General features: G+C 52.1%; 2 protein-coding genes and 1 long non-coding RNA gene across 21 annotated transcripts in view; 2 read left to right on the forward strand and 1 right to left on the reverse strand.

Annotated features, from left to right (window-relative positions):
* LOC123582125 (cytochrome c oxidase assembly factor 8) overlaps window positions 1-10451 on the forward strand; it is a 45985-nt gene extending 35534 nt beyond the window's left edge. The window contains exon 5 of one of the 2 annotated variants that reach the window (XM_045448371.1): window positions 2659-3131. In XM_045448371.1, the coding sequence (XP_045304327.1) occupies window positions 2659-2686 (28 nt within the window). In that variant the 3' untranslated portion in view covers window positions 2687-3131. Of the gene's footprint in view, window positions 1-2658; window positions 3132-10423 lie in introns of those variants that run through there. The other variant, XM_045448372.1, reaches the window with a different exon arrangement.
* Window positions 9972-11371, reverse strand: LOC123582127. The gene is made up of 2 exons (XR_006704218.1): window positions 11053-11371; window positions 9972-10340 (listed from the first exon to the last, which is right to left on the reverse strand). It is a non-coding gene; the product is annotated as an uncharacterized LOC123582127 (long non-coding RNA).
* A 4237-nt stretch (window positions 11372-15608) lies between these two features.
* The window catches only part of KLC1 (kinesin light chain 1), a 68459-nt gene continuing 58744 nt past the window's right edge, over window positions 15609-25323 (forward strand). For all 18 annotated transcript variants that reach the window (XR_006704219.1, XR_006704222.1, XR_006704221.1 and 15 more), the window contains exon 1: window positions 15609-15922. The gene's annotated coding sequence lies outside the window, so the exon portion shown is untranslated. The remainder of the gene's footprint in view (window positions 15923-25323) is intronic.

Raw genomic sequence — 25323 nt, forward strand, 5'->3', positions numbered from 1 at the left:
CTGGGTGGCGCAGTCGGTTAGGCGTCCGACTTCAGCCAGGTCACGATCTCGCGGTCCGTGAGTTCGAGCCCCGCGTCGGGCTCTGGGCTGATGGCTCAGAGCCTGGAGCCTGTTTCCGATTCTGTGTCTCCCTCTCTCTCTGCCCCTCCCCCGTTCATGCTCTGTCTCTCTCTGTCCCAAAAATGAATAAACGTAGAAAAAAAAAAAATTTTTTTTTAATTAAAAAAAAATGATTTCCCATCATAACCATATTCAAGTAAATTATTTTTGTGGACTTCAAATAATTATAGAATGAAGATTAGCTCAGGGACATATTTTATACAGCTTTTCCCTGAAAATGTCTCTGATATATTTAATGTTTCTGTTTTCTGAGTTAAAAAATAAAATAAAATTGAGTCTCTTTCCCCCTCTGTGTGTTAGGTGCCGTTTGTAAGCATTCGTGTTTTGCATTTTCGTTTGTTGGTTTGTTTTAAAGTTTATTTGTTTATTTTTAAGAGAGAGAGAGTGCACGCATGCACACACGTAAGGGAGGGGCAGAGAGAGAGAGAGAGAGAGGGAGGGAGAGAGAATCCCAAGCAGGTCCTGCACTGCCAGCACGGAGCCCGATGGGGGGCTCACAAGCACAAACTGCGAGATCGTGGCCTGAGCAGAAATCAAGAGTCAAATACTCAACGGACTGAGCCACCCAGGAGCCCTAGTGTTGTTGTTTTTTTTTTTTCAAAGATTTGATTTTTTTTTTTTTTAATTTTTTTTTTCCAACGTTTATTTATTTTTGGGACAGAGAGAGACAGAGCATGAACGGGGGAGGGGCAGAGAGAGAGGGAGACACAGAATCGGAAACAGGCTCCAGGCTCTGAGCCATCAGCCCAGAGCCCGACGCGGGGCTCGAACTCACGGACCGCGAGATCGTGACCTGGCTGAAGTCGGACGCTTCACCGACTGCGCCACCCAGGCGCCCCAAAGATTTGATTTTTAAGTAATGTCTACACGTAAAGTGGGGCTTGAACTTAAGACCCCAAGAGCTTAAAACCTTAGACCTACCGACTAAGCCGGCAGATGCCCCAACATTGGTCTTTTCGTTGCTTGTGTTTATCCAAGAAAAGCAGATCCAGGTGTAGCCATCAGAAATGCAAGGGCCTCAGGGCTCAGTGACAACAGGAAGTCTGATCACGGTGTCGTTCCTTGTCTTGCTTCAGTCCTAATATATTGGGGAAGTCCGCCTCTGGGAGGGACAGCCAGGTGTCCTTACGACATAATAGCACTGGAGTAGCCCTCCGGAGCTGGCTTGTCTGCCTTGCGGCCCGTCCCTCGGCCTCCGCTCCCTTGGCTGGGAGGATACACACCTGGCACCCTGGCCGCGGTGGCCGGGTGGGTTCGGCGTGCATCTGGCCTCTCACAAGTGCTTGCTCAACTCGCAGTGACTAGTAAGGGTGTCCTTGAGCCAGCTCCTGGGCACCGCGGGGCCTCTGCGGGGGAAGGCGGAAAGCCAACTCCCGCTGGGTTGGGAACCCCCCAGTCCAGAGTCTAAGTAGGAAATGCCTTTGGTTCCCTTTGGTTCCCTGCATGTCCCATAGCTGTCAACACGCAAGGGATCTTCAGGAACTGTCCACAGAGTATCAGGGTAAGAGAGGGCTCTCCTGAGCCCGTTTCAGCTCAGGTCGTGATCTCATGGTTTGTGGGTTCAAGCCCCAAGTTGGGCTCCACACTGACAGCACAGAGCCTACTTGGGATTCTCTCTCTCTGTCTCTCTTCTGCCCCTCCCCTGCTCGTGCACATACACAACACTCTCAAAATAAACTAAAACGACAACATCAACAAAAAGAGTTGCATGCCCCACTGACTGAGCTAGCCAGGCATCCCTGCTTTTTTCTGTTTTTAAATTTTATTTTTATTTTTATTTATGTATTTTACTTTTAAGAGAGAGAGAGAGAGAGAGAGAGCACGTGAGCAGGGGAGGGGCAGAAGGGGGGCGGGAGAGAGAATCTCAAGCCAACTCCCTGCTGTCAGCACAGAGCCCAACTCAGGGCTCGATCCCACAAACCCTGAGATCATGACCTGAGCCAAAATCAAGAGTCAGACCGACTGAGCCACCCAGGCGTCCCTTTGTTCCGTTTTTAAAAACAAAAGTAAAACACGATTAGCCATGTTCTGACACTTAACAAAGGTCTCTGGTTAGCAAATTAAAACTGTGCAGGAGGGCGTAGACTGCTGCTCTTTATGGAGAGTCAGTTTCCCCAAAGGGGAGGCTGGGGGTTCTTGCTCACAAAGCCCATGTGATAGGGGTCCCAGTGGGGGCTGGGGGTTTGTGTCACAGCCACATTTCCCTCTCCGCCTAGCCGAGCCTGCCAGGCTGCTGCTGTCCCGCGGGATGCCCCCTCAGCAGTGCGGCCCCACGGCATGAGGCACATTCCCACTGTCGCGCTCCTATCACCACCCTCTGTCTCCAACACTCTTTCCTCTCCCCAGCCGGAAGCTCTGTCCCCATTAAACACTAACTCTCATCCCCGTTTCCAGCCCCTGGCAGCCAGTCTTCTCCTTTCTGTCTGTGTGAGTTGGAATACACTAGGGACTGCATGTGAATGAAATCATGCGGTATTTGTTCCTTTATTTTTATTCTTCTTATTCTTTTTTTTTTTTTTTTTTTTTTTTTTTTTTAAGAAAGCTCTGTGCCCGATGTGGGGCTTGAACTCATGACCCTGAGATCAAGAGTTGCATGCCCTACTGACTGAGCCTGCCAGGTGCCCCTGGAACTGGGGATCCTCAAAGTTCACGCGTGCTGCGCCCTCGCAGCAAAGGGCACGTGATGGCATTCCGTCTGGGGTTCTGTGAGGACAGCGGGGTCGTTCCTGCCACATCGATTCGACCCACTGCGTGCCAGGCCCTGCTCGAGGCACTGGGAATAGAGGAGCAGTGGAGGAGGGAGCCCTGTTGGGCCACCCACCTGTCTCGTGACCCCAGTGTCCTGTGCCCATGGTGGGGACCGCCATCCTCCTTGCCGGACAGCACCCCTTCTCAGACGTCCTGCTCACCCCACTGGTCTTCCAGGAAAGTAATTTCTTTCCTTTCATGCCATTGAAAACGAATTGATCAATCTTCCAAAAATGTGCGGGCTGCTTCAAGCTGCATTTGTAGCCACTGGCTATTGATTCGCAGCGATGATCGTCTGCTTTGTCCTCAGTCAGTCCGAGGGTGGAAAAGTACAGGAAGAGCCCCTGGAGGAGGGGACGAGATGGAGGGATGAGGTCGGCAGATTTCCAGGGGTGGTTTCTGTCCAGGTATCTGGGGTTATATGTGCTCCCCCAGCCCCTGCACACACGCACCCAGAGATGAGTTTGCCGTCAAAACAGACCCACGGTTTGGTGCAGACTGGAGATGAATGCACAGCCAGAGCTATAGGCAGTGGCACTGGCTCGTGGAAGGTTAGGTAGGCCATTTGCCAGAAGAACCAGTGGGCGGACAAGATTTTTGTTTTAGAGAGAAACCAGCACCCCGGCATGTCCTCAGCACCTCCCAGGCCTGGCTGTGCTGCTGGGGACGTCCACCCCGGCGGGGACGCCTCTCAGAGCCACCCCTACAGCCCCAGCTCCTGCTCCGTGGCCGGAGTCCGTCCTTCCAGACGGCAGGTGGGACCTCCTCACGGGGCGCCTGGGTGGCTCAGTGGGTTCAGCGTCGACTCTTCATCTGGGCTCAGGTTGTGGTCTCACGGTTCGTGGGATCGAGCCCCGCATCGGACTCTGCGTTGACAGTGCAGAGTCCGCTTGAGATTCTCTCTCCCTCTCCCTCTGCCCCTCCTCCACTCGTGCCCTCTCTCAAAATAAACAAACATTTAAAAAAGAAAAAAGAAAGAAAGTGGGACCTCCCGTCAGCACAGGGTCCTGCTGCGTGTGGCTGAAAACCCCAGAATCTCGCCATCCGTTGGAGAGGTCCGGCCCGGAGGACGCGGCCTCCAGAGGGGCAGTTGTGTCTGTCTTTATCTCCGTCTTCCCCGCCCCCACCCCTGCCTCGTCTCACCGCCTGCACAGTGGACCTGGGCCAGTAGATGTGCTGAGCGAGTGCGGTTGTGGGCCCCGGCCCTTTTACCAAATAACGCTAACAGGAAGCGAGTGTTGCGGTCTGCCAGACATGGCTCCCAGAGCTTCCCTTACAGGGATTTGGGGCGCCCTTAGAATACCTCGAGGGGCCCTGGGGGGTGTCTCCACAGAGCACAGGGCCTCTGGCCAGCCCCCCCCCCCCGCCACCAGCTGCAGTTCCAGCTGGCTCAGTCGGTGGAGCATATGACTCTGGATATCGAGCCCCACGTTGGGCATGGATCTTACTTAAAAAAAAAAAAAAAAACAATTTCTGGGGCCCCTGGGTGGCTCAGTTGGTTGAGCATCTGACTCTTTTTTTTTTTTTTAATTTTTTTTTTTAACATTTATTTATCTTTGAGACAGAAAGAGACAGAGCATGAACAGGGGAGGGTCAGAGAGAGGGAGACACAGAATCCGAAACAGGCTCCAGGCTCTGAGCTGTCAGCACAGAGCCCGACGCGGGGCTCGAACTCACGGACCGCGAGATCATGACCTGAGCTGAAGTTGGCCGCTTAACCGACTGAGCCACCCAGGCGCCCCTCCTGACTCTTGATTTTGGCTCAGGTCATGATCTCAGGGTCATGGGATCCAGCCTCCCTTGAAGCTCTTCACTGAGGACGGAGCTTGCTTAAGATTCTCTCTCTCTCCCTCTGCCCCCCCCCACTCGCTCTCTCTAAAATAAAAGATTTAAATAAATAAATAAATGTTTATCCATTTATTTGGAGGGGAGGAGACGGAGGGGCAGAAAGGGAGAGCAAGAATCCCAAGCAGGCTCTGTGCTGTCAGTGCAGAGCCCAATGTGGGGCTTAATCCCATGAACCATGAGATCATGACCTGAGCCAAAGTCAAGAGTTGGACGCTCAACTGACTGAGCCACCCAGGCGCAGTTTAAATAAGCATTTAAAAATAAATAAAACTTGCTGAAGAAACAGCAACAATATGTGTATATATATTACTAAAGTTAACTTCACTTGCTTATCTTTACCTTATCTTTACTGTGGCGACTGGACCATTTTAAATCGCACTGCAGCTCGCATTGGTTTCCCACTGGCCGGTGCTGCTGCAGCGATCATGGGCCACAGAGGTCGCCGTGGTCCAAGGGAGGGCTGGGTGAGTGTGACCAGTGCAGAGAGCCATCACGGAGACCAGGCTGTACTGCTGGGATGGGCTCGGCCTTACAGAGGGGTGACGTTCCAGCTGGGCCTTGGCGGGTGAGCTCATTTGCTTGTTCAGGAGGTTGGGTCAGTGAACATTTTCTGAGGAAGTCCCCCACCCCAGGCCCTGGCACCCACCATTCTGCTCCCTGTTTCTCTTACGAGTCTGACGACTCCACGGGCCTCGCCAGCACGAGAAACATGGCCCTGGGCTCACCTTCCGGGAGCAGGTGATGCATCTGGCTCGTGTTGTCTACCCCCAAAACAGCACCTGCCAGGACGAGGCCAGGACAGTCCGCCTCCTTCCCCCTCCCCTCTCACAGGCTCCAGGATGCATCCACACTGAGAACAGAACGGTGTTTAACCCTTCCGCACTTCCTTTGCCTCATCTGTAAAATGGGGCATCAGCAGTCTGCCTCCGGGAGACGGGCTGACCATAGTGAGTGCTCCCAGAAGATGTGTCCCTGTCCTAACCCCTTGTACCCAGGACTGTGCCCCTGTTTGGAAACAGGGACTTTGCAGATGTAATTAAGGTTATCAGGGTGAGATCACCGTGGGTTTAGGAGAGGCCCCTACATCCAAGAAAGGAGAAGGAGATTTGTGACACAGGCACACAAAAGGGAAGGCCATGTGACCATGAGAGAGGCCGGGCCGGTGCGTCTTCAAGCCCGGGGGCTCGAGCCACTATTGGGGTCTGGCCAGGGGCCTGCACACCCCTCCCTCGGAGCCCCAGGGGGAACCAGCCCTGCCCACACCTCGGCGTCTGACTTCTGGCCTCCAGAACTGTAAGAGAATCTACTTCTGTTGTTTGGTACCCCCTGCCCCCACCTCGTTTGTGGCCACAGCAGCCCCAGCGAACATACTGTGGCAGGCTCCAGACTTCGTGCTAATGACAGCGGCAGGAGGAATGGAGCATTTTGGAATGAGGTTGAGTGGATGTGCAGTCCTGGGAGAGGGGAATGAGATTTGTGTCTGATGGATCAGCAGCTTCTCGAATGAATCAATAAATAAAAATTTCCAGAGGCCCTGCTGAAAGTCTCCTCCCGAGTGGCGTCTCCGGAGCCGAGAACCCGGGTACGAGCTTTCGTCTTACTGAAGCATCAAAGTGGGCGCTTGACTTTGGTGCAGTGACTGGATGTGAGTCAGACTTGCCTCCAGTCTCCCCTCTCTTGGCCTCAGTTTCTCCATGTGTAAAGTGGGATGGCGCTCCCTGCCCTGGCAGGTGCTCACGGAACGTGGGTGTGGACCCGGGGGACACGCTTGGTACTGAGTTTCTGTGCAGACAGGGATCACGGATGCGGGGTGCCGATTGGGGCCCAGACACAGCTCAGACGGACACACCCGGCACGGCCAAGACAGGCTCACCCCAGACGCTCTGAAGGCTGGGACGTCTCCCTCTTTCTCCCATTGTGATGATAGATGCATCTGTGCATTTCCTTACTCAGCGTCTGCCTCGTCCTCCCTTCTCCGCAGAGCTGAGCAGAGCCTGGCAGACTTCATCCCAGGGCACTGAGCGCACGCAGGCCTGAGAGCCTTTCCTGGGGTGGGCAGCCTGGGTCCCTTCAGGCCTGGCCTTTGCCTCCGCACGGAGACGGGTGCAGTGGCTGTCTGGGCGGGCTGGGACTCTACTGCTCCTAGGGTGGCCCTCTAAGCCCGTCTTTGGCTGGCTTCCAGTCCCGAGATCTCCTTTCTCCTGAGCATTTCTGGAGTCGTGTGGCCCAGGCTGGGCCAACGCAGAGGCAATTCTGGTGGGAATAGGTGAGCCTGTTCTCCCAAACGTGACTGTGAATGCAGCAGATCATATGGGGACCAGGACATCTACTAAGAGAAGAAACCAGCGCAAACAATGTTCGTAATCGCACTTCCTATGTAGACAGGTGTGAAGGGCAGCCGGGAGCTGGGGAGGGGAAAGAAGGAAGCCGGCTCAGAGGGTGGTGGACACGAGCCCCAGGGAGGCTTACCAACCCGACTGGGTGAGCCAGACCGGTGTTGGTGTGGACAGTCTGAGCTTGGAGGGGCCCCCCTGCACCAGCCCCCGGGGGTGTGAGCTCAGAGAGCCAGAGCCGCCTGTACGGAGGACTGGCTGCCCCCAGCCCCCACCCCCATCCCCGATCCCCGGGGAACCCCCCATCAGGTAAGCCAAGCAGTGCAGGGTGTTCTGGGCAGGCGGGGGTCCGGTGGGCTTGTCGCCTGGGGCATTTATTGATGGGCGGGAGGTGAGGGTCTCTCTCCTCCCGGGTGGTGAGGTGCAAAGATGTGATGTCTGGACCACTGCAGCAACTTCTCCTACAAGGGGAGCCGGGCTGAGGCTCGATTATATGCCAACTAGAGGCAGAAGTAAGAAAGCCGCAAGACGCGGAGCCCCCCCACCCCCATGGCAGCATCCAGAAGTTCAAGGCCACCCACAGGTGGCACTGGGGAGGGGTGAGGCAAATGAAGACCAGGATTTCCACCTGGGATGTGTGAAAGCCGGCATCTGGGGTGTTGAATGTTTCCTCGTTCGTTCGTTTGCTTGTTCGCTCATTTATTCATTCAGCTTAGCTCCATTTATTAAGAGCCTGAACTAGGTCCTGGGGAGGGGCAGCAGGAACTTCCAGGGGGATTCAGGTGGGGTCTGTGCCCCAGAGCGCTCGGCCGCTGTGAGGCGAGCCCGGTCCTGCTGGATGAGGCTGGGGACCATGGAGAGCAGGCAGGAGGCTACGTTCGGTAGCGGGAGCACCTCGGAGCCTGTGGGCAGCTGCTGTCAGGCATCCGGGGGTTAAAGTCCCCAAACAGTGTCCTGCTCTTAGAGGGGACTGTCTCCAAACAGGAGCAGCCTGTGCTGATTCTGGGACAGACTTGGCACCTGCGTGGCTATTTTTATCCAAAAGCTGGAAGGAGCTCTCCATCTGCCTGTCCGAGGAGCCCCATATCTGTGTCCTTGAGCAACTACACCCCCTTCTGGAATCACAGCCATCGAGGTGGAAAGGGGGTGGCTAACATAATGTGGGTCCCTGGGCTCCAGAGTTCTGCAGAAGCAGGGCCTGTGAAGAGCCTGATCACCAAGAGAATCGCACCTGGAAAGGCTTGGTGACCCCCTCCCGGGGGTGCCCTTCTGTGAAGAGTACAGAGCTGAGGCTGGCAGGGCCCCCAGGAGAGAGAAGTACTGGGGGGCTGCCTGGAGGAGGCAGATAGGTGCAGGGAGGGGAGGGGACACAACACAGTCCGTGAAGAAGGCACCCCCAAGTTTTGGCCATTGGCACAGCTGCCCCCCAGGGATTGGGGTGGAACACAGGACCGGCTCCCATCCGCCATCCCTTCATGATGTTCCTGGGAGGCAGATGGACAGGCTGATGACCCCCACTTTATGGGGAAAAGGCTGAGATTACACCAAGGAGGAGCCTGGGGCTGGGGCCCAGTCTCCTGATTCCAGCTGAGTGTGGCTCCTCATGGGACCCAATTCCGTTCCGTCCTCTTTCCCCACTCCTTCCTTTCACACTGTCTGTGCCTGCCACCGTGCTGTGCATCACACCGGGAGCCACAAAGATCAGCCTCACCTCAGCAGCTGGGGGGCGGGTGCTGCTCGCTTTTGGCAATGGTGTGGAGGGTGCGTTCCTAACCTATGCCCCTCCACCCCCGGGTGCCAGCTCATGAAGGCCCGTGAGTGATCAGAGGAACGGATCGTGCTTGGGGACCCGAGAAAACGTCCCAAGATGTAACAGTTACTGGTGCTGTGTAACAAACGACCCCAAAACTTCACGGCAGATCTCAACCATTCTGTTAGGCACATAGACTGTGTGGTCAGGGGTTTGGATTGGGCACATCAAGGATGGCTCATCTCACAGGAGACATTTTCACTCACGTGTGACAGTGACACTGGCTGTCAGCGGGGGCATCTGCACAAGTGCTGTCTGTGTGGCCTCCCCATGTGGCTGCTTGGGCTTCCCCCAGCAGCACGGCAGCTGGGTTCCAACAGTGAGCTTCCCAAGAGAGCCAGGGGGAGGCAATACCACCTTTTAAGACCTGTCTTCTGAAGTCACATAGTGTCACTTCCACTGTGTCACAGGCTCACCCAGATTCAAAGGAAGGGGACAAAGACTGCAGCTCTTCGCGGGAGGCGTGTCAAAATCTCACTGTAAGGAGAATGTGTGGTGTGGGAGATACTGGCTGGTGTGACCATTTCTGGGAAGTGGAACCTGCCACAGGAGCGTCAGATTTGAGCCGTCCCTGCTGGAGGGCCGTCTTTTCTCCAAAGATGGTGGCCGTGCGTCCTCCCCGGTCTCCACCACATCTCTTGCTGCATATTTGGAGCACATAGGCCAACATTTTAAATCACTTTTTTAACAGCAGAATCCTTGGTTTACAGGATGTCTTATGAAGGAACTTTGCGCCTTGGGGGCCGGGCTGCCACTGAGGAACTATGTCCCTTGCTGCCTCCCAAGGCCCCTCTGCAATCCAGGTGTGGTGCCCCTACGGGTGTAGGTGTGGCTGAGCGTCGCCTCTCCACGCCTCTCCCACTCCTGCTGGCTTGGGAGCCTAGTGAGCGGAGGCATTGACCGTCCCTCGCGGCAGACCGTCTCAAGGATGTCTGTACAGCAGTTGCCATGCGTGAGTGCTTCTCCATTGCCGCTGGGGCAGAAAGTGGTCAACTGCTTAGGAAGAAGGTCTACAAGGTTCTGATGAAGCTAAACATACACCTACCCTATAGCCTAGCAGTTCCATTCTTGGGTATTCACCCAAGAGAAAAGAAAAGTCCGCGTTTCCCAGAGACGTGCAAGAGAGCTCAGGTCAGCTTTATTCCTATCAACCAGAGTGGAGGCAGCCCAAGGTCTCATCCACAGGGGAGCGGCAATCAACCTGGGTGAGTGTAAAAACTGCCAGTTGGGTGAAAGGTGCCAGACACGAAAGGCAGATACTGTATGATTCTATTTATATAACACACTAGAGCCAAAGTGAACTATAGTAAACGAAACAAAGCAACAGAACAGTGCTTGGGGGACTGAGAAGGGGCACGAGGGAATTTTGTGGGGTCAACATTCCATTTCTTGATAGAGGTTCCATTACACATATAAACATTGATTGGAGTGCCTAGATGGTGTCCTTCAGACGTGTGCATTTCACATTGTGTAAATTCCCCCTGAAAATACAAATATCGAACACCATTAATGATATGCATGCCAGTGTCTAGGGGGCTGGAGAGAGAGGTTTGGTTAAATGGAGAGACAGGAGATAAATAGAGCAAAATGTTAATTGTACAATCCAGGTGGTGGGTATGTGGTCTTCACCGTACATTTTTTCCTGCATGTTTGAGTATTTTCATAATAAAATGGGCAGATTCCCAGGGAGAATTTGTTTTCCATGACATGTGCCTAATTCCAGGTCCCCAGTGCTTTCTTTTCTTTTCTTTTCTCTTTTCTTTTCTTTTCCTTCCCTTTCCTTTCTTTTTTTTCTTTTCTTCTTCTCTCTTTCTAAGATTTTGTGTTTTTTTTTTAAGTGTACTTATTTTGGGGGGGGGGGGATGGAGAATCCCAAGCAGGCTCTGTGCTATCAGTGCAGAGCCTGTCACAGGGCTTGATCCCACGAACCTCGAGATCATGACCTGAGCCCAAATCAAGAGCTGGACACTTAACCGACTGAGACACCCAGGCGCCCCAAGATTTTATTTTTAAGCAATCTCTATACCCAACTGTGGGGCCTGAGATCAAGGGTCGTGTGCTCCGCCCGCCAAGCCAGCCAGTTGCAACCCCACCCACCCCCACCAGTGTTTATTTCTATCTTCCTATCCATCAAACGACATTGCAAGTGTTTCAGTAACAGCTGCCCTCCCCTCCTCCGGTTTCTGGCATTACCCTTTGTAGACAGCCACATAAAACAGGTCAGGCTTCCAGGCCACATATTGTGGGAGGTCCAGCACTTTATCTCCTACATCTGGCAGTTCATGGAGAGGGTGTGTAGTCGGATAGTCTCCTGGGTCTGGGAATGTTAGGGCTCCGGCTCAGAGGCACGTTTGGGCTCAATGGTGAGTGGTGTGTATGCACCCACACACGGCCGCGGTGCTTTCTCCAGCAGAGACTCAGTTGCCCTTCCTGCCTGTGTTTGAGCATCACGTCTGCACGTGGAGACATCCTGGGCCCCACACGTGGCTGTGGGAGGGGCTGGACCATCCAGGATAGTCGGTCTAGATGCCAGGCCGCCGTCCCGAAGCCTCTCTAAGACCAGACGGTAGCTGGAGGTGACGTGGGGGGCGGTGCCCAGGCTGGAGGGGGCGTGGGGGGCGGTGCCCAGGTGGGAGGGGAAGGCAGTGGCGTCCAAACTGAAGGGATGTGGGGGGTGGCGCCCAGGCTGAAGGGGGCGTGGCGGAAGCGCCCAGGTCAGGGGTGTGGGGGGGGGGCAGTGCCCAGGCTGGAGGGGCAAGGCGGTGGCGCCCACACTGGAGGGGGCTTGAGGAGGGGCGCCCAGGCTGAAGGGGGCGTGGGGGAGGCGCCCAGGTCGGGGGGCGGTGCCCAGGCTGGGGTGGGGCGGAGGCGCGGCCGCGGGATTGCGTGGGGTGTTGCGGAGGAAGCACAGCGGGGCTGGCGCGAAGCGGGCGATACAGGCCACACGGCCTGTGCTTACCCTCCTCCCTGCCTGTCCCTCCGAGGGTGCGTGGGCCTGTCTTTGGCCAGGACGACCCGGACAGGTCGCCCCCTCCTGACCTGAGGACCCACGACCCAGGATCGCTTCTCAGCGCCGCTACGCCGCCAAAGGCAGGCTTCCGGTTCCTCTTCCCTCCCTTCCGCCCCTTCCCTCCCTCTCCTCTTTAGACACTAATGGACTGGGGCTGGCCCCGGGACTGCACACCCCTCGAGGGAAATCTACCGCAAAGGGCAGCTCCTGGACGGAGACATCCACAGACAGTTATAGTGAAAAGACGAATGCTTTTGAAAAAAGATGGGAGCCCTCTCCATTCTCCAATGGAGACAAATCACTGTGTGTGTGTGTGTGTGTGTGTGTGTGTGTGTGTGTGGGCGCGCGCGCGCGTGCGCGTTCTCTGTTGGGCACTGTTTTTTCTCCCTACAGTTCCACCACTTGGACTTATCTGCTTTATTCTTACCACCTGCCACATGAATGCCCCTCGTCCAGGAAGCCCCCTGACCCTTGAGGGACATAGGGCTTCCCCGCTCGAAACCTGACCTGGACCTTCTGTCTCAGCTCCACAGGCTGTCTGCCAGTGTAGGGGTGTCTGTTCTCCCATCACCCAGCCTCACACCTGACACCAGTAGTTCTCAATAAGTATCAGGAATGAAGCGAGTACCAGACTGTATGTTCCTGATTTCTCTCTGACTCCCAGGTGCTGGCCATCTGCAGGAGGTTGGCATTGGATGTTTTCGCTCTTACTTTTTTTGCTTTTTTTAAAAAATGTTTATTTATTTATTTTGAGAGAGAGAGAGAGACAGAGCACATACAAAGGAGGGGCAGAGAGAGAGGGAGAGAGAGAATCCCAAGCAGGCTTTGTGCTTCCAGCACAGAACCAGATGCGGGGCTCGACCTAGAAAATCGTGAGATCATGACCTGATCATGATGCTTGACAGACTGAGCCAGCCAGGCACCCCATTCTCACATTCTCTTTTCCTTGACCAAGGGACTTCAGTCTTGGCTCATCTGGGTCCTGTAGGTTGCCTCCAAGTCTTTACACGAGCCCCAGCCTTTGTTTAGATAGATCTCCAGGCTGCCTGTTGATCTCTCAGGTTTCAGAACAGGGAAGCGAATGGTTAGAGAAGGTGGGGAAGGAGACGGGAATAGAGGAAGGCAGAGCACAAGGCATCTACTTAGGGGAAAGCAGGAGACAGACAGGCAAAGAGGAGGAGGAGGAGGTGGCTCACCCACACAGGCTGCCTATGTTCAGAATGGAAGAGCATTTAAGGGAGCAGGGAGAGAGGCTGCTCCAAAGGTCCCCCGCTGCCCCCATTGAACACAGCCTCACCCTCGGGGACCCTGGCTAATGTCCTGGGACCCTGGCTAGCCCAGCAAGCTGGTGGCCACAGGGATGCTGGAGGCCAGCAAGCCTTGTGCAGATAGGTGTGTGCTTCCCAGGGCCCTGGTCCTCTAGGTTTGTGGTTAAGGACAGATCATGGGTGTGGTGCCCCTGGGTAGCCTTGCTGAGGCTTTTCCACCACAAGGGCTCTCCTCAGCTCTGCTAGTGCCCACATAGGAAGGGCAGAGCTGCTCCCTTCTGATTCCTAAAGCTGAGTTAATCCTTGTCCGGGAATCAGTAAGCAAGCCAGGGAGCCTGCAGGGCCTTAGCTGCAGTAAAAGGGGAGAGCAGTGCCTCTCTTGGAGCTGCTGTGAGGATCAGAGGGTCGAAAGCAACTGAGAGGGGGCCGCCTGGGTGGCTCAGTGGGTTAAGCGTCCGACTTCTGCTCAGGCCATGATCTCACTGTTCATGAGTTTGAGCCCTGAATTTAGCTCTCTGCTGTCAGCACTAAGCCCCCTTTGGATTCTCTGACCCTCCTCAGCTTGTTCTCTCTCGCGCGTGCTTCAATAAATAAATAAACAAACAAAGTTGGTTTTTTTTTTTTTTTTTTTTTTTTTAAGCAAGGATTTGAAAGCTGCTGAGAATGGCCAGGGCTGCTCAGTGAGGGTGGGGGATTACAAGTCTCAGCGTGAGGCTCTGAGCGAGGATGGCCCCAAATGCCTGGGCTCCAGCTTCTCGCCCTGAGCGATGGGTGCATTGAAGCCTTTCCAGGAAGGAAGTGGCAGGATCAGATTCAGGGATCTGTGGGTGTGGTGGATGAATTGGCCTTTTCTCTCTTTCCCCAACACTCCGGACTCATTCCTGCCTCAGGACTTTTGCCTTTTGCTCAGTTGGCTTCTTCCTGTCAGTTAGGTCTCAGCTCACTTGCCTGTGTCAGAGTTCACTCCACCACCTTGTCATTACCTTATTTTTCTCCGCATAGCACTGTATCAGCATGAGCAAGTATCTTATCTATTCTGTTTCCCAGCGCACCTTGGCTCTTACCGTGGGATCACCACAGCTCAACAGATAACTGTCCGAAGGATAAAAGAGCACGATGATAAAGCCTCAACAGAGTGGCAGGAGTGGGGACGGAGAGGGGAGGGACTAAAGCAATATTAAGGAGGTAGGATCTTGGCCACTCATTAGAAGAGGACATTAAGCATCTCAGATTTCTGGGTGAGTGGAGCGAACAATCACTAAGCCCAGATTTACAGAGAAAGGAGCTTCGCTCAGCCTGTTTGTTTCTCTCTTCTGTTTCTCTTTTCTCGAGAGCACTTTGGTTACAGCGGTGTGGCCAAATCACTCAGGGAGTGTGGAAAGGTTTGACGCACTGCCTCTCCCTCGCCCCTTTTAAGCTGATCTTTCCATTTATATGATACTAAAGTAATTGGACCTCCCTGTGAGAACCTGGGAGCACTTAACTTCCCTAGTGACTGTGTAATTCCAGGGTTAAAAGGGCTGCTGGTGCTGGGCTGATACATCTTTAGAGCACAGCAGTTCAAAAGCAAGTGTGTTGTGTAGGAACACCTCCTGGTTAATACCGCCACAGGGCCCCCGCACTTGGGACATCTGCAGGCATCTGGTGGTGGTGGGGGGGGGGTGGCGGTGGTTCTCCCAAGCTGGTGGCAGGCAAAGAAAGCTGAGCCTTGCCCACTGAATCAGCATGCGTCCTCCGGGCCCGACTGCTGAGTCAGGCCTGCATAGCTGGCGATGCAGCAGTATGAGGCCCAGGAGCGCTCTCTGACCTGGAAGTACTGCCCTTCAGGCGGGGGCTGGAGGTCGTGGCACTGCGGCCAGGGGTGTGGGCTGGTGAAGGCTGCTGTTGGGGGGTGGGGGAGGGGTGCAGCAGCAGGAGGTGGCACGTCTGCCCTTGCCAGGCACTAGAGGTGCAATTTGTGCGAGGCCTTTGTGGCTGAGGGGAGCGCCTGGAAACTCCGCTTGAGCTCTAATTCTTGAGGATCCGACGACACTAGGGCGAAGGAACAATAAGATGGGGAGGGTCAGCACGTTAACCAAAGACTAGATTTCCCTGGAGAAGAAAGAGAGGCCTCGTGGCTTAGCCTAGCTCCTCGGGATCCTTTGGAGGAGCTTGGGGACCCCTTCCTTTGGCCCCTCCTTGTGGGTTCCAGAGCGATTGAAACGCGTACATAAAACGCGTGAATAAGGGGCATGGCACACAGTGAACATCATTCCGGATACGGGAGAGCAGGAGGGCAGGGCCGGGGCGCAGGCTGGGGCAGCCGTCGGGCGCGCAGAGGTCTCGGGCGGTGGCGCAGCGCCCCAGCGCCCTCCTCTAGCGCGTGGGCCGGGACCCCGGCCGCGCGCGGGCCTCAGTTTCCCAGGCAGCGCCTCGCCTCGCCTCGCCCCGCCCCCCGGCAGCGGGCGAGTGACGTCACGGGCGGCGCGCAGCATTGTGGGGCGGGAGCGCCGAGTCGGGGGAGGGACGTCGAGACGCCATTTTCGGCGGCGGGAGCGGCGGAGCCGGAGCAGAGCTGGAGCCGGCGGGCGCAGGGCGGCGGCTACGGGGAGGAGCCGCGGGAGACAGCGCTCGCGGGCGGCCGAGGATGCTGCGGGGCGGCCGCGCCAGCGCCCCTCGCTCGTGACCGCGGCGCCGCTCCTGAGGCAGCCGAGGCGGAGGGCCCCGCGCATTCCTGCTCCGCGCACGCGCCCCGCGACCTCCCGGTGCTGACAGCGCGAGCGCGCGGCCCCGCGGGAGCAGCACGGTGAGTCCGCGGTCCCCTTCAGGTCCGCAGCCCGGCCGCACCCCCCTCCTCACCCATGTCCCCTCCCCGGACCGCGGTCCTCAGTCCCACGCCCTCATCCACATCCCCTTCGGCTCCTCTTCCCGGGCCCAGCCCCGCCCGGATCCTCATCCCCGTCCACTTGTCCGTGCCCGGCCCCTTCTCGGCGCCGCGGCCCTGGGTCTTCATCCACGTCCCGTGCCCGCCCCCGCCGAGACTTCATCCCCGGCCACAGCCCCTTCCCCATCTCGGTCTCCAGTGCAGGTCCCGGCCCCTCCCCGTGTACGTCCCCCTGTGCTCATCCCCGGCCCGGGCTGCGGGCTGGCGGGCGGGCGGGGGCGGCGGCCCCGGGGAACAGCTGCGGACCCCGGAGCCGCGCGACAGGGGGATACGGCCGCCCCCGGGAACGCGGCGCGCGGGGAGGGGCGGCCGGCCCGGCTGGCTTTGTCCGAATCCTCCCTCTTCCTTCCGGCCCCCGCCCTCTCCGGCGGCACCGCCCTGGGCGGACGCGCCTGTCATGCTCACCGGCAAAGGGCTGCCGGGCGGGTCGGAAGCGTGCAGGGTCTGTTTCTTGCACCGTGTTCCACCTGGGCTGGCGTTGCTCTTGTGCGAAACTTGCAGCGGCCCTGGTCTTGGAATACTTACGCTGTTGTCAAATATGGTGCGCCTCTTTCCTTAAAAAAAACAACAACAAAACAGAAACTAAAATGAAACATGAAGGAAGTAAAATTGGTGCCTGGTGGGTTGGATGGTTTTATAACGTAACGTTTGTAGCTCCGGGTGATTTTGTGATAGAATTGTTGCTCCTTGTTGTTTTGTCATTCAAAAACACACTAAGATTTTACATGTTACACGTTTAATAAGGAGTACCTGCAAAAATGTTTTTAAAAAGTGTGAGAAGAGAACATTTGAAATATGCCATTTAAACTGGTGTGTAAAAGGGCAGTTCTTTGATTCTTTGCATTAAATTCTAAGGCTTTTTTTTTTTTTTTGGGGGGGGGGGTACAGCATGACTAAGCCATTGGTCCGAATGATTAGCTCAGAATACGTTGTAATAGTTCAGTGAAAAACCCATTAGGAATTTGGGAAACCTTCTTAAGTCTCTTGGTCTTATTACTGAATTTACTTCTTTCAGGGATTGGCAGCAAGCCTTCTTTGGGGTGCGAAATTTGATTCGTTGTTCTGTTTCTTAAATATGTTTAGGAATACAACGAGACTAAATATTAATTTCACATTGTGGGGAATTACACGTGGGAAGCAGTCTTAAGAGCCAGTTTCTCCAGGTCATCAGAGAATGCAACATCATGATGCAGTGGAGCCTTGGCAGCCCTGTGACGTTGCTGAGGGTGTGGGAGACCCCGGGTGGTAACTTGACTGTGACCTGGCTCATTCGCTTTGCTTGCGAGTGCCTTCTAAAAACGCTAGACAACACATAGTTAAGCTAGAAAGACATGCATGGGAATCAAGACAGTACCTGCAGAAAGAAGAGAGAAAATGCCACCGGGGAGGGGCGTATAGTATCGTAAGTATTTTAAAATAAATAAAACGTTAACTGTAGTTACTTAAAATTGTACATTAAAGAATTATACGTGCTTAAGCGTGTTCTGTAACGTTGAAAAATAGGTAAGCCGATGTGTAACTTTCCATATGGGACTATAAAAGTTGATTAATTTGTAAGATTCATATAACATGGAAACATAAGTGGAATATGATAAGAAACCAGGACTTTATGTAACAAAGAAGTCATCAGTAATACCCTCAACAGAAGTACAGGCCAGTTTTAAGTGTCAAATTTCAGGACATAGAATAAAAATGATTAGCATGGTAAATGATGAAAGCTTGGTCTTTTGTTTTGTTTTGTTTTTTTAAATCAATGAAACCAAGAGTTGATTCTTTTTTTTTTTTTTTTAATTTTTATTAAAAAAATTTTTTTAATGTTTATTTTTGAGAGAGAGACACACACACACACAGGGCACAAGCAGGGTAGGAGAAGAGAGAGACGAAGTCACGGAATCCAAAGCAGGTTCCAGGCTCTGAGTTGTCAGTACAGAGCCCGACACGGGACTCGAACTCACGAACTGTGAGATCATGACCTGAGCCAAAGTTGGATGCTCAACCGTCTGAGCCACCCAGGCGCCCCGAAAGCTTGTTCTTAAATGTCTATCACGAACCAGCTGAGTGACACCTGAGTGGCTCAGTTGGTTAAACTTCCGACTTTGGCTCAGGTCATGATCTTGCAGTTGGGGAGTTTGAGCCCCGCATCAGGCTCTGCTCACAGCTCAGAGCCTGCTTTGGATCCTCTGTTTCTCCCTCTTTCTGCCTCTCTCTTTTCTCTCTCAAAAACAAATAAACTTAAAAAAAAAAATAACCCAACTGAATGGCAAGTGCTGTGCTAAGTAGTTGGGGAAATAGAGACTGTTTTCTTGGAGTTCAGTCTGGTGTGGAGACAGAGAAAATTGATGGGTACTGCAGGTTAGGTTAAATGCTGTGCTGAGTGTCCTGAGAAGGTGATTCTGGATATGGGACTCAAAAGTACCAAATGCCAGGGATTGGTAGTGGCCGTTCTGGAGGACATAGGCCCTGAGGCGGCATTGCAGTAGAGGGGAGTGAAGCTGGGGAGGGCAGGAGTGGAAAGGGAAGATGAGAGAAGGAAAGCAGGAAGGAGGATTGGGGGATTCTTGAGAGTGTGGTGACACTTTAGAAAGCGCAGGTAGTGTGGCAGGTGATTTGAACCAAGGTGAGGCTCGCTGGGAAGCTTTTAGCCCCACATGCGGACTGAGAGCTCCTGAACTGGGGCCGCGGCAGTAGGAACGGTGATACAAATGGACTAGAGATGGCTTCAGGGGTTCCAGTGGCCCTGACTTGGGAGTGAGCAGACCAGTAAGAGTCGGACTGCAATCTGGAAGGCATGGAGTGGCAGTGTTCGCAGCCAGAGCGAGCTGCTAGGGCGGGCGTTGGATCGGGTCACTCCGCCGCCGAGTCCTGAAAGCACTCTGCCCCCATGCCTTTCCTTCACATTCCGACTCTTGCCCTCACTTAAGCACACCCAGGCTCCCGCCGAGCCTGCTCTTCTGTATGTCCCCGTGTCCCTACTTCCCCGTGTTCCTTAGCACTTCTGTCATTGTTACGGTATGCTTTCATTGTATTTAATTTCTTCGTTTATTGTCCGTCCCTTTCACTTCATGTCCACGATCTCCGTGAGGGCAGGGATTTTTATAAGCACTTAATAAATGTTTATTGAAGGAATGCATCTAGAATTACTTCCTTGTCACTAACGGGAGGCTCACTGGCTGGTAATACCCACCAAGATGGGGAAAATGAGAGGAGGACGAGATGGTAAGCTTGGTTTTGGGTAGGTTAAATCTGAAGTGTTTGAGGGGTGCCCAAGTGGATGGTGGGCAGTTGGAGATTCAGGTTTGGAGTTCAAGACAAATATTTAGGCTGCAGTCAGAGATTTGGAAGACCTTATCATCTTGTTGAAAGCCAGTGGTGGTGTCTGCAATGACCTCTCTGAGAGCTTCTGACATTTGTAGAGACTGTGGAGCTCACCCTAAGATAGGTGGAAGAGGAGGTCGACGTCCAGGTGGCTAAGAAGTCAAGGAAGATTTGGATAGACAGATCTACTGATTTGGCTTCTAGCAGGTTATCAGCGACCTTTCCAATTTTTCCTGAGAATACTACCTCCTAAGGCAGGTGTGCTAATTCAGAAATGATCTGCATGCTGTCTCCCAGGGCATCCTTGTGTCTTTCTGCCCTGAAGTCTCCCAATTAATATACTCTTCTGTCAGAATGAATTCAGATTTTATTTTTGTCTTAACTATTAAAAAAATTTTTTTAATGTTTATTTTTGAGAGAGGGTGAGTGGGGGAGGGGCAGGAGGGGTGGAGACAGAATCCCAAACAGGCTCCAAGCTGTCAGCGCAGAGCCCAACACAGGGCTCAAACTTATGAACCGTGAGATTATGACCTGAACTGAAATCAAGAATCAGACGCTTAACTGACTGAGCCACCCAGGAGCCCCTCCCCCCAATTTAAAAAAAAATGTTTATTTTTGAGAGAGAGACCAACAACGAGTGTGTGTGTGTGTGTGGGGGGGGATGCAGAGAGAGAGAGAGAGAGAGAGCGAGCGAGCGAGAGAGAATCCAAAGCAGGCTCCAGGCCAGCACAGAGCCTGATCTAGGCTCCAACCCACGAACCGTAAGATCATGACCTGAGCCAAGTCAGGTACTTAACTGACTGAGCCAATGCAGGCACCCCAGTATTAGCTATTTTTAAAAATTCACTTTTTTTCATTTATTTTTTTTTTAAACTTATTATTTTGAGAGAGAGACACACACACAGTGTGAATGGGGGAGGTGCAGAGAGAGAGAGAGAGAGAGAGAGAATCTCAAGCAGGCTCCACACCATCAGCACAGAGCCTGATGCAGGGCTCGAACTCACAAACTGAGATCATGACCTGAGCCGAAACCAAGAGTGGGACATTTGACCGACTGAGCCACCCAGGCACCCCAAAAATTCACTCATTTTAATTGAAGTATAGTTGACGTACAGTATTGGTTTCAGGTGAACAACATAGTGATTTGATGGTTATAGACAGTACAAAATGCTCACCATGATAAGTGTACTTATCATCTGTCAACATACAAAGTTATTACAGTACTATGTTTTAACTAAATTTTGAAGGCAGATGAAAGCAGTTTGGATCTGTGCTTTTAAATATGCTTGGGGGTGCCTGGGTGGCTCAGTATGTTGAGCATCTGACTTCGGCCCAGGTCGTGATCTCACAGTTGGTGGTGGGTTCGAGCCCCTTGTCAGGCTCTCTGCTGACAGCTCAGAGCCTGGAGCCTCCTTCGGGTTCTCTGTCTCCTTCTCTCTCTGCCCCTCCCTGCTTGCACTCTGTCTCTCAAAAATAAATAAATGTAAAAACAATTTTTTTTAATATCCTTGGTCTGATGTCCATACTTAAAAAATAAAGCAGGTAGGTTAATATCAATAGAACAAGCATTTTAAGCTGAGTTAAGTGCATATGTAAAGTATAAGTTACTTCCTTGGTTCTAAAATATCCCAGTTACTTAAGTTTAAGCCTTGGATTATTCCTTGATTGTATAAGGTGTATATTTATGTCCCAGCCTCTCTGAAGTTCCCTATACCACTACCAATAAAACTGATAAGGGGCGCCTGGGTGGCGCAGTCTGTTGGGCGTCCGACTTCAGCCAGGTCACGATCTCGCGGTCCGTGAGTTCGAGCCCCGCGTCGGGCTCTGGGCTGATGGCTCAGAGCCTGGAGCCTGTTTCCGATTCTGTGTCTCCCTCTCTCTCTGCCCCTCCCCCGTTCGTGCTCTGTCTCTCTCTGTCCCAAAAAATAAATAAACGTTGAAAAAAAAAAAAATTAAAAAAAAAAAAAAACTGATAATAGTGAAGTTAACCCCAAACCAGTTAAAATTGGTGCAGTAGTACTCCTCTCCATTCTACTGTGGAGGAAACTGAGGGTCAGAGAGGGCGAGTTACTCAAACCAGAGGTGCGCAGCTGTGAAGTCAGGCCTCTAATTCAGGTATTTTTGCTTGTACACTTCAAGCTTTGAGCCACTTTGCTGTCAGGAATCACAGTAATGCTAGGCTGCAGTTGCCTTCACCTGGGAAGTCCTTGGCCAGTTCCATTTCGGAAGCCCAAGTGATGCAGTGTCCATGGTGACTCCTTGGGGTCTCTGGCTAATGTGTACCGTTTCAGCCACCACATTGGCATTGTAGTGTTTGTGTTCTCCACAGAGTCTGGCGTGGAGTAGGTGACCAGTAAAAGCTGCTTGTCAGGCCTTCATTTTTAGGGTGAATCCAGGTGGGCTGATTTTCCTTAAATGCACTTAATTCTGCCTGCTTTTTTTTTTTTTTTAAATTATTTATTTTTGAGACAAAGAGAGACAGAGCATGAGCAGGGGAGGGGCAGAGAGAGAGGGAGACACAGAATCCAAGGCAGGCTCCAGGCTCCGAGCCATCAGCACAGGGCCCGACGCAGGCCTCGAATTCGTCAACTGTGAGATCATGACCTGAGCCAAAGTCGGACGCTCAACCGACTGAGCCACCCAGGCCCCCCTTATTCTGCTTGCTTTGAAAGGATTTGTAGTACTGACCAAATGGGGAAAATGTTAATTTCTTTTTTTTTTTTAATTTTTTTTTTTAACGTTTATTTATTTTTGAGACAGAGACAGAGCATGAATGGGGGAGGGTCAGAGAGAGAGGGAGACACAGAATCCAAAACAGGCTCCAGGCTCCGAGCGGTCAGCACAGAGCCCGACACGGGGCTCGAACTCACGGACCGCGAGATCATGACCTGAGCTGAAGTTGGCCGCTCAACCAACTGAGCCACCCAGGCGCCCCAGTTAATTTCTATTCTTTTACAGATATGGTAAAAAATTAACTATATTCACATTGTTGTGCAACTGATGTCTAGAACATTTTCATCTTGCAAAACCAAAACTCTACGGCCGTTAAATAACAGCTTTCCATCCCTGACCTCCCCACCTGCAAACACAGTTCTTTCTGATTCAATGAATTTAACTACTTTATTATTTTTTAAAAAAAGTTCATTTATTTTGAGAGAGCGAGTGGGGGAGGGGCAGAGAGGGAGTGAGGGAGAATCCTAAGCAGACTCCATGCCGTCGGCGTGCAGAGCCTGATGTGCGGCTCAAGCCCATGAAACTGAGATCATGGTGTGAGCCAAAATCGGGATCTGACACTTAACCGACCGAGCCACCCAGGTACCCCACTGGTCTGATTTTTATAAACACAGGTTCTTCCTATTCTGGAATTTCATGTAAATGAGATTATACAATATATGTATTTTGCAGCCAGCTTCTTTCAGCATACCATTTTTGGAATTCGTCTGTGTTGTTGCCTGTGTCAGTGGGTGGTTCCTTTCTGTTCCTGAGTAATGTTCTGTTGTATGGATGTGTACCACACATAGTTTAGCCATTTTCCTCCAGCTGCACATGGTCGGGGCGGGGGGGTGCTCTTTCCTGTGTGAGACCATGTGGACATAACGTTTTCGTTTCTTTTGGATAAATAAGGAGTGGAATTGCTCGTGGCATAGCTGTATGATTCACTTTTAAAGAAACAGACCCAAAGTGCTTGTACAGTTTACGCTTGGACCAGCAGTGTGTGAGTGTTCTCGTTCTCCACGTCCTCTCTGGCCTTTGCTATCACTTGTCTTTATTTCCACAGTCTAGTGGATGTGTAGTGGCACCTTGTTTTAGGGGCTTTGTGAGCGTTCCCTGATGACTGATGATGGGCACTTACTCATAGGTACCTGCTTTTGTGACGTGTCTGTTGAGTCTTATCTGTGTAGAAAGGTTGTCTTTTTATTATTGAGAATAATAATTCCTTACGTATTGAGTATGAGTCTTTTTGCCAGATGTATACGTTGCAATTATTTTTTCCCAGTCTGGGACTTAACTGTATGCTTTTGACTGTGCCTTTAATAACCAGTAATTTTAAATTTTGATGAATTCTACTCTGTCAGTTTTTTTCTTTTATGGTTCTTGCTTTCTGTTGTTTTAACTGTTTTTAAATCATTAAAAGATGTATGCTTTTTCTGGAAAATGAAAGATGTAAGGTATAAGTAAGTTGTCTATCTTCTCATTTCCTTTCTCCCCAGGGAACTGAATAAAACACATATGTATTATAAAAGTTTTTTGAAAACATTTTTTTTTCTTAAGTTTATTTATTAATCTTGAGAGAGAGAGAGAGAGGGAGAATGTAAGCAGGGGAGGGGCAGAGAGAGAGAGGGAGAGAGAGAATCCCAAGCAGGCTCCACATTGTCAGCCCAGAGCCTGATGGTGGGGCTGAAACTCACAAACCATGAGATCATGACCTGAGCCAAAATCGAGTCAGATTACTTACCCAACTGAGCCACCGAGGTACCCCCAAATATATATTTTTTTAAAGATTTGATTAAAAAAATTGTTTTTTAATCTTTATTTATTTTTGAGAGAGAGACAGAGCATGAGCAAGGGAAGAACAGAGAGAGAAGGAGACACAGAATCCGAAGCAAGCTCCAGGCTCTGAGCTGTCAGCACAGAGCCCGACGCGGGGCTCAAACCCATGAACTGCAAGATCATGACCTGAGCTGAAGTTGGACGCTTAACCGACTGAGCCACCCAGGCACCCTGATTTGATTTTTATTTTTATTTTTTATTTAAAAAAAAATTTTTTTTAATGTTTATTTTTGAGACAGAGAGAGACAGAGCATGAATTGGGGAGGGTCAGAGAGAGAGGGAGACACAGAATCTGAAGCAGGCTCCAGGCTCTGAGCTGTCAGCACAGAGCCCGACGTGGGGCTCGAACTCATGGACCGTGAGATCATGACCTGAGCCGAAGTCGGACGCTTAACTGACTAAGCCACCCAGGTACCCCCTGATTTGATTTTTAAATAATCTCTACACCCAACATGGGGCTCAAACTCACAACCCCGAAATCAAGAGTCTCATGCTTCATGGACTAAGCCAGCCAGATGCCTCTTAAAAATCTTTTATTTATTTTTTTTATTAAATTTTTTTTTTTTCAACGTTTATTCATTTTTGGGACAGAGAGAGACAGAGCATGAACGGGGGAGGGGCAGAGAGAGAGGGAGACACAGAATCGGAAACAGGCTCCAGGCTCTGAGCCATCAGCCCAGAGCCTGACGCGGGGCTCGAACTCACGGACCGCGAGATCGTGACCTGGCTGAAGTCGGACGCTTAACCGACTGCGCCACCCAGGCGCCCCTCTTAAAAATCTTTTAATTGTGGGTGCGCCTTGGTGGTTCAGTCAGTGTCTGACTCTTGATTTTGGCTCAGGTCATGATCTCATGGATTGTGGGATCAAGCCCCACGTTGGACTCCCTGCAGACATTGTGGAGCCTGCTTAGGATTCTCTCTCTTCCTTTCTCTCTCTGCCCTTCCCTTGCTTGCATGCGCTCTCTCAAAATAAATGTAAAAAAAAAAAAATTTTTTTTTAAAAATTATTTTAGAGGGGCGCCTTGGGTGGCTCAGTCAGTTAAGTGTCCGACTTCAGCTCAGGTCATGATTGCACTGTTAGTGAGTTCAAGCCCCGCGTTGGGCTCTGTGCTGACAGTACAGAACCTGGAGCCTGCTTCCAATTTTGTGTCTCCCTCTCTCTCTGCCCCTCTCCTGCTCATGCTCTGTCTCTTTCTCTCAGAAATAGATGTTAAAAAAAAAATTTTTTTTTTTTTAATTATTTTAGAGAGAGACAGACAGAAAGTATGTGTGCAGGAGCATGAGCAGAGGAGTGGCAAGAGGGAGAGAGGGAGAATTCCAAGCAGGCTTCTTGCTGTCAGTGCAGAATCCTACGCGGGGCTCAAACTCATGAACTGTGAGATCATGACCTGAGCCAA

Source organism: Leopardus geoffroyi, chromosome B3, assembly GCF_018350155.1.
Source record: "Leopardus geoffroyi isolate Oge1 chromosome B3, O.geoffroyi_Oge1_pat1.0, whole genome shotgun sequence".
NCBI lineage: Eukaryota > Metazoa > Chordata > Mammalia > Carnivora > Felidae > Leopardus > Leopardus geoffroyi.